At 43.0% G+C, this 14,676-nt stretch overlaps 1 protein-coding gene across 2 annotated transcripts in view; it reads right to left on the reverse strand.

Moving 5' to 3' along the window:
* SLC9A7 (solute carrier family 9 member A7) overlaps positions 1 to 14,676 on the reverse strand; it is a 134,708-nt gene that overhangs the window by 53,382 nt on the left and 66,650 nt on the right. For both annotated transcript variants that reach the window (XM_073353345.1, XM_073353354.1), the window contains exons 2-7: positions 10,486 to 10,685; positions 9,229 to 9,306; positions 8,418 to 8,494; positions 6,268 to 6,380; positions 4,731 to 4,836; positions 2,239 to 2,380 (exon numbers count right to left, since the gene is read on the reverse strand). In XM_073353345.1, coding sequence (XP_073209446.1) covers positions 2,239 to 2,380; positions 4,731 to 4,836; positions 6,268 to 6,380; positions 8,418 to 8,494; positions 9,229 to 9,306; positions 10,486 to 10,685 — 716 coding nt within the window. The remainder of the gene's footprint in view (positions 1 to 2,238; positions 2,381 to 4,730; positions 4,837 to 6,267; positions 6,381 to 8,417; positions 8,495 to 9,228; positions 9,307 to 10,485; positions 10,686 to 14,676) is intronic.

Consider the following 14,676-nt stretch of genomic DNA (forward strand, 5'->3'; position numbering starts at 1 on the left):
CGGGGGCTAGCCTCTGGGGCCAGGAGCTCAGGGGCTGGGCAGGAAGGTCCCGTGGGCTGGATGTGGCCCGTAGTTTGCCCACCTCTGGTATTATCATGTTAATGGTCACTCCGACCTGAGAAGTCGGAAAATTCAGACTGTAAAAAGGTACCATAGCACCTTTTCTCTCTTAATGCCTTAAGCATTTTCATTATGCAGGACATGGGCAGGGTGGGGGCAGGGAGAGCAGTCAGATAGCCTGGTCAATGGGAACATGTAATGAGACACACACTGGGGGAAACGTTGTCCAAAATGAAATGTCGTGGATTTATGATTAAAAAAATATTTATCACCTTCCACTCCTTTGAGGTCAGTTTTCTGATGCACACATGCATCAAAGACAGACAGACTTGTTTGAATAAAAGTACACCAGCATATCTAGAAGAAAAGGCTGTGAGTTTGATGAAGCATCATGATCTCTTACTCCAGTCAAGCTTTAGGCCCAATGCCTCAGTCCTGCAAGCAGATCCACAGAGACTGATCATTGTACCTGTGTACAGCACTCCACTGCAGATCCAATAGTAGAATTGGGACATAGGCTTGAAAAGAATGGAAAAAATTCACATGAAGTGTGTGATATTATATCAATACCAATAAAGATAGAATTGAGTTTTATTTGAATAACATCTGAGATGAGACTCCTGTAGAAAGATTAAACATAAGGCCCATAGCAAGAGCCCAATAGTGTCTGAAAGGGTTATTAATGGATCAGTGGTTAAGGCATTGGAATAGTGAATATGAACCACCAAGTTGCCTTCCAAGTGTTAAAACTGCTTCTTTAAGGGTACATTTCCACTACAGTTATAATCTATATGTAAGTCTCACTAGTGTAGCTATGTCACTTAAGGGTGTGTGATTTTTACCGATATTTTATACCAGTAAAATCCTTAGTATGGAAAGAGTTATACCAGTATGAAGGTGGTATAGAGGGGTGGCAGGCCTCTCAGGAGCTTCCCCTTGGCAGAGTGCATATGCAAGCCCTTTCTCTCCCTGTAGCCCTCCTTGGGCTAAGGCCCTTAATTAGTCCTGTAGTCTTTAAATGGCCTTGACCCTGGTACTGAGCTGTACCCCAAGGCGATTTCCCTGAAGGCAATGTCCACGTCCTCTCTAGGCCTTTCTGTCCCCAGCTCTCCTCCTGGGCTACTAAAAGGGTTCAGTTCCCCTTCTGAGGGGGATCAAAGTCCAGGTCACTTCCCCAGTGGCCAACAGGGGAGACCCAGGCCCACCCACTACTCTGGGTCCCAGCCCAGGGACCCTATAATAGCAGCCATCCACTCTGTCCCTTTATGTACACTGAGTTACTGCTATGATTTCCTGGGCCACTCCCCCGCAGGCCCAGCACATTCTTCACCCTTACCTCAGGGCCTTGTCCTGGTTGAATCCCAGCAGCCAGCCAGGAGCTCTTCCTTCCTCCCCCAGGTCTCTGCTAGCACTGCTCTGTCTGAGGTCCTGTAGCTTCATCAGCCAGCCAGGCACACCATCCATTCTCCTCCACCTCCAGCAAGGAACTGAACTCACTCTGGCCCTCCAGCTCCTTTTAGACTAACCTGCTGAGCCCTGATTGGCTGCATCCCCAGAAGCCTCTCTAGGCCACATGGAGAACTCCACTCTACTACCTTTTTCTGGGGTGGGATGTGGTAAGACTACAGGGTCCTCCAGGGGGCCTCAAAGGGTCTGGTACACCCCCTCACAGGTGGTTATACAGCTATTCCCCTTGCTGTATGGGTGACTAAGGCCTGATCTACACTTAAAAATTTTGCTGGCAAAGCTATATAGGTTAGGAATATGAATAAAAAAAAAAATTACCCTCGAGATCCACACAGCTATGCTAGCAAAAGTCCCAATATAGATGCAGTTATATCAATAATAATGTCCTTTTGCAAAAACATAGCTTATTATGTTTGGGGAAACTGGTATAACCTACACGAGCAAGAGTTCTTTTGCCAGTATAAGCTGTGTCTCCACCTGTTTTGCTATTATAGCTACATCAGCAAACCCCTCCTAGCAGAGACAAGGCCTAAGATGACATGATACTGAACACAATTTTAGAGTCTGTCAATGTAGACTATGGCAAGTTGTGTTCAGTAATGTGTTGACTAATAATGATTGAAACCTGCTGGAGTCCTCATCAGGATCAGGGCTTAATGTTTAATGCTAACACACCTGCACTTTGGAAGAGTTAAACACAAGAAAGGATATCAGAGCTGTCACAACCCCTGTCACTGCTCCCATCATGAAAGAGCCACTGAATATTCCAAGGAAAACTCCAACTGATTTGAAAAATGCTGCGGCATCAAACGCATGGGTGTTTTCACCTGTTGGCTGGTAGGCAACTATGGATCTAGGGAGGGGAAAAAAAGAAAAAAAGAGTCAGATGACAATGGAGGAGTTAGTGATGGCAACAAAATCTTTTATGCCAGATCATTAAGCAAAGGAATATTATATTCTGCTAGATTCAGATTCTAAATGCCAATTCTGGTTGAGTCCCAGCAGCCAGCCAGGAGCTCCTTCTTGGGTGTGTAATCAGGAAGGCCAAGGCACGACTGGAGTTGCAGCTAGCAAGGGATATGAAGGGTAACAAGAAGGGCTACAGGGTATGTAATCAATAAGATGGTCAGGGAAGGTGTGGGACCCTTACCGAATGGGAGAGGCAACCTAGCGACAGGTGATGTGGAAAAAGCTGAAGTACTCAATGCTTTTTTTGCCTCAGTCTTCACAGACAAGGTCAGCTCCCAGACTGCTGCACTGGACAACACAGTATAAGGAGGAGGTGAGCAGCCCGCAGCGATGAAAGAGCTGGTTAAGGACTATTTAGAAAAGCTGGACATGCACAAGTCCATGGGTCCAGATCTAATGCATCCAAGGGTGCTGAGGAAGTTGGCTGATGTGATTGCAGAGCCATTGCCATTATCTTTGAAAATTCGTAGTGACTGAGGGAGGTCCCGGATGATTGGAAAAAGGCAAATATAGTGCCCATATTTAAAAAAAAGGGAAGAATGAGAACCTGGGGAACTAAAGACTGGTCAGCCTCACCTCAGCCCTGGAAAAATCATGGAGCAGGTCCTCAAGGAATCTATTTTGAAGCACTTGGAGGAGAGAAAGGTGATCAGGAACAGTCAACATGGATTCACCAAGGGCAAGTCATGCCTGACCAAACTGATTGCCTTCTATGATGAGATAACTGGCTCTGTGGATATGGGGAAAGCGGTGGATGCAATATATCTTGACTTTAGTAAAGCTTTTGATACGGTCTCCCACAGTATTCTTGCCAGCAAATTAAAGAAGTATGGATTGTATGAATGGACTACAAGGTGGATAGAAAGCTGGCTAGATGTTGGGCTCAATGGGTAGTGACCAACGGCTCGATGTCTAGTTGGCAGCCGGTATCAAGCAGAGTGCCCCATGGGTCAGTCCTGGGGCTGGTTTTTTTCAACATCTTTATTAATGTCCTGGATGATGGGATGAATTGTACCCCCAGCAATTTCACAGATGACACTAAGCTGGGGGGAGAGGTAGATATGCTGGAGGGTAGGGATAGGGTCCAGAGTGACCTAGACAAATTGGAGGTTTGGGCCAAAAGAAATCTGATGAGGTTCAACAAGGACAAGTGCAGAGTCCTGCACTTGAGAAGGAAGAATCCCATGCACCGCTACAGGCTGGGGACCAACTGGCTAAGCAGCAGTTCTGCAAAAAAGGACCAGGGGGTTACAGTGGACGAGAAGCTGGACATGAGTCAGCAGTGTGCCTTGTTGCCAAGAAGGTCAACGGCATATTGGGCTGTATTAGTAGGAGCATTGCCAGCAGATCGAGGGAAGTGATTATTCCCCTCTATTCAGCACTGGTGAGGCCACACCTGGAGTACTGTGTCCAGTTTTGATTCCCCCACTGTAGAAGAGATGTGGACAAATTGGAGAGAGTCCAGCAGAGGGCAACGAAAATGATTAGGGGGCTGGGGCACATGACTTATGAGGAGAGGCTGAGGTAATTGAGCTTATTTAGTCTGCAGAAGAGAAGAGTGAGGGGGGATTTGATAGCCGCCTTCAACTACCTGAAGGGGGCTTTCAAAGAGAATGGAGCTTAGCTGTTCTCAGTGGTGGCAGATGACAGAACAAGAAGCAATGTTCTCAAGTTACAGTGTGGGAGGACTACGTTGGATATTAGGAAACTATTTCACTAGGAGGGTGGTGAAGCACTGGAATGGGTTGCCTAGGGAGGTGGTGGAATCTCCATCCTTAGAGGTTTTTAAGGCCCAGCTTCACAAAATCCTGGCTGGGATGATTTAGTTGGTATTGGTCCTGCTTTGAGCAGGGGTTTTGACTAGATGAGCTCCTGAGGTCTCTTCCAACCCTAATAGTCTGTGAGTCTCTTCTGCCTGATTCATTACACATAGGGTGACCAGATATCCTGATTTTATAGGGACAGTTCCAATTTTGGGGGCTTTTTCTTATATAGGCACCTATTACCTCCCATGCCCATCCCGATTTTTTACACTTTCTATCTGATCACCCTAATTACACACCTGTGTAGCATAGACAAAAACGTTTATCAATTCAGTTCACAAGGCAGAATCCATTTAGAAAAAGAAATGTGGAGATTAAGATTTTAGAAAAATTATATGATTTCCAGCTACCACCTAAATCACAACAAGAAATAGAAAATTTCACATAGCGGAAGCCTGAATTGTTACTTACGAAGACAATACAATGGCAACAGCGTCATTTAAAACACTCTCTCCAAACAGAAGGGCATAGAGATCGACATCAGCATGCAGTTCATTAAATATTGCCAGCACGGTAACTACAAAAATAATAAGAAGGAACATGTGCATTAGTTTATTGTGAGTGCTTGTGAGCTGGGAGGAGCAGACATTTTCCAATTTGCCTAAAGAAGCAGAAACCATAGACTGTGGAACAACTTCAAACCAAAACGGGAAAGACTTTAGTCATATTTAATTAAGAGTCATGCTGTACAGTTAAATTGCCTGTTGGAGGAGGAATGACCATTTTAGGGCACACTTGTTCCAAAATAGGTCTGGCTCACTCACTGTCTCTCTCACACACAAGAAATTTCTCTAAGAAGTCCTCCAAACCATTGGACATAAATAGGCAAGAGTTCCACTCTGCCAGAATCCTACTGTTTTTTAAACAATACGTCCAAGTTCCACAGTGAAATAGCCAGAAAAAAGTTGTGGACTGGTAACAAACAACAGAAGGCTTTTACAGCTTTTTCACACAAATCTTTAGTATTTCAGTTCTTTCAAAAAAAAACAAAACAAAAAAAAAACAAAAAAAACACCACGAAGAACAAAAAACATAAAACCATTCGTAAGTACCTTGTCCAAAAAGTACACTCTATGTTATAAACATATTTGCAAACAGAAATTGAGAAGGACCAGACAAGACTAGTAATTATTCAAAGCAATCCTTTTGAACAATACCTTTGGTCTGATATTGAGGAAGAAGGTTCTGGAGACTCACCCCATGTGTATCTTATTTTCACGCATCATATGCCAGTTTCCATGTAAAAGGAAGCAGAAGTGAATCCAACTACCAGCAGTCCATCTTAACTGCTGGCTTCCACTTCCCATTTTCACAAAAACAGATATTGAATATGTAAAAAAAGGGTGTTTTAAAATATAGTTCCTGCTTTGTACTTCAGAGACAGACAGACACACGCACGCACAACAGTTCTCCAGAGATGTTGGTTTCCAAAACTTAGACAACTTTAATGGGTCTGTAGCACTGAAATTTGAAGACACCATCTCAAAAAAGGTTAAACAGTTGGCTATAAACAAAAAAGTGTCTTTATACTTGAAATACTAAAATATATTAAAATAAAAAAAACCCTTAAATTTTCAAAAAAGGATTGCGCCTATTTTATAAAAAGTAATACTACATTTCAAGCAGTGAATCTATAAAGGGATAGCCAGGCTCTCCAGAAAATGAAAAGATTACATTCATTCAACTGAATTAAAGTTTATATTCATGAAAGGAAAACTCTATTAAGGAAAACATATCAGTACATTTTGTTTCTAAACGTGTTGTCTAGCCAGATACTAGCACAGTCTTTTCCAGATACCAACTTTCCTGATGCCCAATATATACACATCATACAGTACATACACACAGTTACCATTGTAATGTAACTGAAAAGAAAAAAAAATAGAATTATCAGCTATACATCCTCAAAAATATGTTATCAATGGAATAATTTAAGTAACTGCAGTACCTGGATCAGTAGCAGATATGACCGCTCCGAAGAGGAGACAGTCTGTATAGTAAAATTTATCAGAGAGTTGTCCCACCAACTTCATTAGTTTTACAACACCATACATGAGATTCCTGCAGTAAAAGAAGATAAAGCAGTGTTTATCAAAACAGGGAGGGTCTCCTTTGTGAGGCTCTGAAGAGTATAGGAAAGATAAAATCATCTCATCACTGCTCAGGTAGGCCTTGCCTCACTAAGTGTGTGTGTGTGTGTGGGGGGGGATTATCTACACTTGTAATGTTACAGCTTTGGCGTAGGTAGTGCCTACACTGATGGGAGGGGTTCTCCCATTGGCCTAAGTCAGTGGTTTTCAAACTTTTTTTTTTCTGGCGACTGAGTTGAAGAAAATTGTTGATGCCCACAAACCACGGGAGCTGGGGCAGAGGGGTGTGGGAGGGGCTCAGGGCTGGGGCAGAGGGTTGGGGTGAGGGCTGCAGGGTGGGGCGAGGAATGAGGGGTTCAGGGTGTGGGAGGGGGCTCTGGGCGAGGGGTGCAGGCTCTGGGGTGGGGCTGGGGATGAGGGGTTTGGAGTGCAGGAAGGGGCTCCAGGTTTGGGGAAGGTTCAGGGCCGGGGCAGGGGATTGGGGCACAGGCTTACCTCCAGCAGCTTCTGGTCAGCGGCGCAGAGGGGGTGCTAAGGCAGGCTTTCTGCCTGTTCTGGCACTGTGGACCACGCTGTGCCCCAGAAGCAGCCAGCAACAGGTCCAGCTCCCAGGCAGATGTGCACAAGCAGCTCTGTGTGGCTCTCGCCCAGACACTGCCCCCCTACCCAGCTCCCATTGGCCGGGAAGCAGCCAACGGGAGTGCAGAGCCAGTGCTCAGGCAGCGCGCGGAGCCCCATGGCACCCCAGCCTGGAAGCCAGACCTGCTACTGGCTGCTTCCAGGGCATAGCGAGGTGTTGGAATAGGTAGGAACTAGCCTGCCTTAGCTGGGCAGCACCACCCACGGGACTTTTAACAGCCTGGTCGGCAGTGCTGACCAGAGCTGCTGTGACCAGTGCCTTACATTCCGCAACCCAGTTCTGGGTCGCAACCCGCAGTTTGAAAACCACTGGCCTAGGTAGTACACATCCTTGAGTAGCAGTAACTAGGTCCATGGAAGAATTCTTCCATCGATCTAGCGCTGTCCACATGGGTACTCAGGTCAGCTTCACAACGCCTCTCAGGGGTATGGATTTTTCACACCCAACTGACTGACGTAATTAAACTGACTTAATTTTCTAGTGAAGCCCAGGCCCAGAGCTCAGTATCGAACAGTGAGAGTGGAACTCTAATCTCTCAACAGATGTTTCCTCATCATCTGAGTCCAGAGTGTGGTATTACCCAACACAGGTCATTTAGTACCTAGGAAGTCAGAAATATAGTCTGTCCTCATGATTAAAACAAGCAATCCAACAATTTCCCCCAATGAATTGTGTAGTACTTAAGGAAGGAACTTTGCACTGTAACAGCTATTAAATTATTTTTTCCTCTGCAGTGAAATTCCCTCAAGATAGCAAATGCAATAAAGCAGCTACTGAGTATATATACACACATTAAAGCTCTTATAAAAGTCCACATGCTGAAAAGATGCAACATTGTTAACAGAATAAGCATTCACAATCAAAACCATTTTGCTTGTGTGTCTTATTTTTAAGTAGGTGAAAGAGGATGCTTCTAAAAGCTGAGTCAAGACTCTTGGTTAGCAGTTGCCTCTATTCTCTGGATGAATGCATCTTCATTAGAAATAGAGGCCAATTCATGTAGAATCAAGTATTTTGTAAAGTTTTGTTTTCATAACTGATTAATTGAACCAACAGAAACTTGGATCTCTAGGACTGTAGGGATGGAAAATAGCAGTGACCACCACGGAACTGAATTGTTTGGACAAACTTCGTGGTCTGTTTCCGGCAGCTCTGTAAGAAAGCAAAACCCTATTTGAAGTCAACCAAATTCCAGCTTCATTTTAGAGGCTGAATTTTGCCAAAAGGACACACTAATAAAACCCTAATTGAAAATTTACAGTCACTATTCTAATCACTAGAAATCTGAAGTTCAGGGAGCTATGACATTTATTTCATTAACTTAAAACTAGCACATAAAAGTTGCACAATCTCACAAAGCTCACTCACCCGATAATAAAACAAGAGACTGCAGTTCCTAAAAAGGCATAAGCCAGAATAGACCCCAGATTCCTGAAAAAGTGCCTCTGTATGAGAAAAAAAATTATATTAAAGCTCAGCTATGTGAAAACTCAGACATCAACAAAATGTATAGCATAGCCCTACAGCAATATAACGAAACAGCCTTCCACTCTGGGAGGAAATAATATTTTCAATCTTACTATGTAAATCTTCTGTAATATTTAAACAAATTTAATACAAGTCCCCCCAAATCATGTTTAAAATCTTATGTGGGGCTTGTTGAGACACAGCTTTATAACCAGATGCTTGTGTGACTAATTTAACAGAGGGCCAAGACTTTAAAAGGAAAGTAACTGTAAGTGATGGCCCTAAGTCAAAGTGTAATCCTGAATTTCCATCCTCCAATATTCAGAGGTGTTCAGATCACAGTTTAGGTTTGGGCCCATCTCTCTAAAAGTAACTCACTGAATGCATAAAATGCAGAGGAAAACCAGACAATTCACAGGGATATATTGTTTATCTTGCTTATTCAATAGCAATGTTCAGGGGTAAATAATGTAAGACAACACATAACTAATACAGCAGTCTATATATTGGATGGTAAAATAATATACTTTCTCTTAAAACTAGCCAACTGTTTAGAAACAATGGACGAGACTGTCTAGCTTTGCAAGAGGCACCACAAAAGACACTTGTGCTCAGGACTGTGGCACTAATGGAGATTGTACTCTAGCTGTTAGTGATTCAGCATTAGGCTGAAAGTGTCATGGTTACATTCTCAGATAGTGCTTACACTTACCTTCTTCAAGCTGTACCCAGCATGGAAAATAATAGGAGGCAACAGAATGTTGAAGAAAACTTCTGGGTCAAATGTTACCTTTAAAAAAATGTAAAAGTCCATTTAAAACCAAAAAAAGAACAGAGTACACAGACAGCAGTTGCCAATAAAATCCTTACAATTTTACCTTTGGAAGTAGTAAATGTTAAACAATTTGCTAGGTATTTTCTTTACTATCCATGAAATAACATTATATACGTGCAAAGGCAAAGAAATGAAGATTTTAATAGAGACCACTGTATTTGGAGAACTTTGGTATGACAACATATTCAGGGTTCTTCTAGAGCTTAACAGTCCCAACTGGTAGTCCCCTCCTTAAATGAGCCAGAAACACAAATTTAGATTCAGAAGGTGCTGGATAAAGCCCCTTATCATGGTGTCAACCATGATGTTTGTGCAGATTTCTGGTTCTTATTTGTAGTGCCAACACCATTTACACTTAAAAAACCCCACATCTTTTGCATATAATTACCATATGAGTAAGTCACCCAAACCACAGGCATGTGCGTGCGCGCACACACACACACACACACACACACAGATTTTCTTCAGTGGAAGTTGTAAGTGTCAAGACCCAATGAACACCAGGCCAAATTGTTCAAGACAGCAAAAGAATTTAAAACGGAAGATACACCAGCGATTGTAAAAAGTCAGTGATCAGTACTAGAAAACTGTTGTGTCTAACTTAGGGTTCATATATAGACTCCCTGTTTCAGGTATTTTACATTTGATGGAAGGGGGGAGAAATGAAACTAGTTTTTCCTTGAACATAACTGAACTAAAAAAAAATAGAGAAGAAAAATCAAAGATGCTAAGTGTAGAAAAAAGTCCCTGTACTATAGGACTGAGTTGGAACTCAGTAGCAATTAGTGTCTTGACGTGGATCCATAAATGTTAGCTAATTATACAGAAATGGCTTTGGTTATACTGAGCATACATTAATTCTTGAACTGTTATGAAAGGACATGTGAACACTAGGATACAAAGAACATACAATTTTGCCAATGAATGCTATGCAGAGGACACTTTTGAATGAGTTTAAATAATTTAGTTCTATTACATCGGGAAATACAGTACTTAATATCATACCATACACTCAGTTTGGAGGAGAAGGGAAGTGTGGGTAAAAAGAGCAGCGTGAAACAGGAAATGTCACCTATGCAGCAGTCATTCACAAAATAGGTCAATAGTTATTCACAAAAACTCAACTATCCTTACCTTTCGCAACATGTCATTCTGTTCCACGTTGTGTATTTTTCCAGGGCTTATTTCTCCTTTAAGGGTGTACTCAAAAAACTTTCCACTGACATTGATCAACAGCGTTGTAAATGGTCTGTCCTCCTGCGAGCAGCTGAATGGCTTGTCATGGCCACTGCTGGAGGGAGAACCATATCTCAAGATCACCCCAACAATGAGTCCTGAAAGACAGAATGTTTTTAAGAGTCTGTAATTACATGAATTTGGCACAAGCTGAGAGTTTCTAGATTCAAGTATCACTCAGTCCACAATACGTGGAAGGGAACATACCATGTACATATTTGTAGTGACCGACTTACTGATGTTTCTAAATTAGGGATGCTCAAAGCAGGTCAGGATTAAAGATGGTACCATCCTCAGGGAACGGATGGCCAGGATCCCCTGGGGGACTAACTTGAAGGGCAAAGGAGTCCAGGAGAGCTGGCTGTATTTCAAGGAATCCCTGTTGAGGTTACAGGGACAAACCATCCCAATGAGTCAAAAGAATAGTAAATATGGCAGGCGACCAGCTTAGCTTAATGGTGAAATCCTAGCGGATCTTAAACATAAAAAAGAAGCTTACAAGAAGTGGAAGGTTGGACATATGACCCGGGAAGAGTATAAAAATATTGCTCGGGCATGTAGGAATGATATCAGGAGGGCCAAATCGCACCTGGAGCTGCAGCTAGCCAGAGATGTTAAGAGTAACAAGAAGGGTTTCTTCAGGTATGTTGGCAACAAGAAGAAAGCCAAGGAAAGTGTGGGCCCCTTACTGAATGAGGGAGGCAACCTAGTGACAGAGGATGTGGAAAAAGCTGATGTACTCAATGCTTTTTTTGCCTCTGTTTTCACTAACAAGGTCAGCTCCCAGACTGCTGCGCTGGGCATCACAAAATGGGGAAGAGATGGCCAGCCCTCTGTGGAGATAGAGGTGGTTAGAGACTATTTAGAAAAGCTGGACGTGCACAAGTCCATGGGGCCGGACGAGTTGCATCCGAGAGTGCTGAAGGAATTGGCGGCTGTGATTGCAGAGCCATTGGCCATTATCTTTGAAAACTCGTGGCGAACCGGGGAAGTCCCGGATGACTGGAAAAAGGCTAATGTAGTGCCAATCTTTAAAAAAGGGAAGGAGGAGGATCCTGGGAACTACAGGCCAGTCAGCCTCACCTCAGTCCCTGGAAAAATCATGGAGCAGGTCCTCAAAGAATCAATCCTGAAGCACTTGCATGAGAGGAAAGTGATCAGGAACAGCCAGCATGGATTCACCAAGGGAAGGTCATGCCTGACTAATCTAATCGCCTTTTATGATGAGATTACTGGTTCTGTGGATGAAGGGAAAGCAGTGGATGTATTGTTTCTTGACTTTAGAAAAGCTTTTGACACGGTCTCCCACAGTATTCTTGTCAGCAAGTTAAGGAACTATGGGCTGGATGAATGCACTATAAGGTGGGTAGAAAGCTGGCTAGATTGTCGGGCTCAACGGGTAGTGATCAATGGCTCCATGTCTAGTTGGCAGCCGGTATCAATGGAGTGCCCCAAGGGTCGGTCCTGGGGCCGGTTTTGTTCAATATCTTCATAAATGATCTGGAGGATGGTGTGGATTGCACTCTCAGCAAATTTGCAGATGATACTAAACTGGGAGGAGTGGTAGATACGCTGGAGGGGAGGGATAGGATACAGAAGGACCTAGACAAATTGGAGGATTGGGCCAAAAGAAATCTGATGAGGTTCAATAAGGATAAGTGCAGGGTCCTGCACTTAGGACGGAAGAACCCAATGCACAGCTACAGACTAGGGACCGAATGGCTAGGCAGCAGTTCTGCAGAAAAGGACCTAGGGGTTACAGTGGACGAGAAGCTGGATATGAGTCAGCAGTGTGCCCTTGTTGCCAAGAAGGCCAATGGCATTTTGGGATGTATAAGTAGGGGCATAGCAAGCAGATCGAGGGATGTGATCGTTCCCCTCTATTCGACATTGGTGAGGCCTCATCTGGAGTACTGTGTCCAGTTTTGGGCCCCACACTACAAGAAGGATGTGGATAAATTGGAGAGAGTCCAGCGAAGGGCAACAAAAATGATTAGGGGTCTGGAACACATGACTTATGAGGAGAGGCTGAGGGAGCTGGGATTGTTTAGTCTGCAGAAGAGAAGAATGAGGGGGGATTTGATAGCTGCTTTCAGCTACCTGAAAGGGGGTTCCAAAGAGGATGGCTCTAGACTGTTCTCAATGGTAGCAGATGACAGAACGAGGAGTAATGGTCTCAAGTTGCAGTGGGGGAGGTTTAGATTGGTTATTAGGAAAAACTTTTTCACTAAGAGGGTGGTGAAACACTGGAATGCGTTACCTAGGGAGGTGGTAGAATCTCCTTCCTTAGAGGTTAAGGTCAGGCTTGACAAAGCCCTGGCTGGGATGATTTAACTGGGAATTGGTCCTGCTTTGAGCAGGGGGTTGGACTAGATGACCTTCTGGGGTCCCTTCCAACCCTGATATTCTATGATTCTATGCTGGTTTCAATTTAACTGAATAGCAAAATTTAAAAAGTGAAATTGAAACTGTTCCTATTTCTTTCTATGTACTCCTCTATCATGGGGAATTATCATTCAGAATTGTGCTGAAAGCCATATAATTGTAAAATACAGAAAATAAACCACTGTACATTGGCAACATCCCACAGAGATACCAATGCTAACAAATACCAGTTTTAAAATAGTTTGCAAGTTATTTAATTGAAACAAATATATCTATTTTGCCACAGTATTTCACTTATATAGTAACATGAAAGCATCACTGCTATAATTCTGCAACCAACATCAGAGAGAGAAAGAGGGAGACGTTCAGTGCATTGCAAATTTAGCAACCAATCATCCAGACAATATGCACCAGGAGCCAGCTGCATTTCAGCGAAGCCATTTGCTGCAAAGGATTTCCATTTCAGTTAAGAACAGGTCTCCATCTTTCACAAAGGTGAAAATAAACACAGTAAGATGGTGCATTGCTCATACAATACGTGAAAACTGCTCTAAAGCTTTAGAGGAAGACGAATTACTCAGCTAGCCCGCAGAAAACAAAAACTATTACTAGGGAAAGATATAGAATAGTACAAAGCAGGAATGAATGATTTGTACCCTCTCAAAATATAGTTTAAGGGAAGGCTCATGCAAGAAAGTTGGATAAGCACAGAATGGGATTGTGATTGTGCTCAGTCCTTATCCATTATTATGCTCCAAAAGAACGAGATTTTAATCCAGCACTGAGAATCCACAGGAACGACCTCAGTATGAACTGGAGTCAGCAAAACCAAGCTAAAAATATAAAGTCACCACTACTCTTGTCACAGGAAAATGAACAAATTGCCAAGCCTTTGGTCAAGGTGGTTATTTCTAATATCATTGTGTCTAGCCACTGTTCCGGGTGCTTTTGTCAGAAGTAGTAAGAAACTGAATGGCAACCTCAGGTCACCTTTGCTCACTGTGGGCCTGATCCTCCCGTCCCCACAGAAGCTTGTTTCCCCTAGACTGTAGCCAACTGAAGTAAATGAAAAACAACAGCCAAAGGAAGGATGAGATAACAGAGAAGCTTTTTATTTTTATGGCATCAATCTTTCCAAAGGTCAAAAAGAAAAGAACATTTCCTCTTAAACTCATAGCAGAAATGCCAGATTTCATTTAGGAACAGATAGCATACCAGATCACTGGAATAAGTCTCAAATGCCTGTACGAACAGCATTAGAGCAGTCAGCCTCACATCCCACTGTTTTTATCATCAACAGAAAGTGCTGGCAACTGAGAAACTGAAAGGCATTGATAGAGCTTGTTAATTGTATTTCCCAGGCTTCTTTTGCCTGGCAGCCAGAAGAAGAGAAGAATTTATATTGAAAAATTGCCATCGTACAAGCAAAGCAAACTGTTTTTATTACCTAGCAGCAATTAACTGTTACTGAAAAATCCCAAAGAGTCTCAAAAATTCACGAGACTGATTTCTTATCAATACCAAACATTCAGGTAATTAAATTTCACATTTATATTGAACTTTTAATCCCCAATGATCCCAAAGCATTTTACAAACTACACAGAGGACACAAGAGAAATGTGGGGCAGATGGCTACAGTTAGTCAACATACAGCACCCTATACAACAGTTCAGGCAAGGGAAATTTGGCCAAGCTTAATGGTGC

This window comes from Lepidochelys kempii, chromosome 1 (assembly GCF_965140265.1).
Source record: "Lepidochelys kempii isolate rLepKem1 chromosome 1, rLepKem1.hap2, whole genome shotgun sequence".
Classification (NCBI taxonomy): domain Eukaryota; kingdom Metazoa; phylum Chordata; order Testudines; family Cheloniidae; genus Lepidochelys; species Lepidochelys kempii.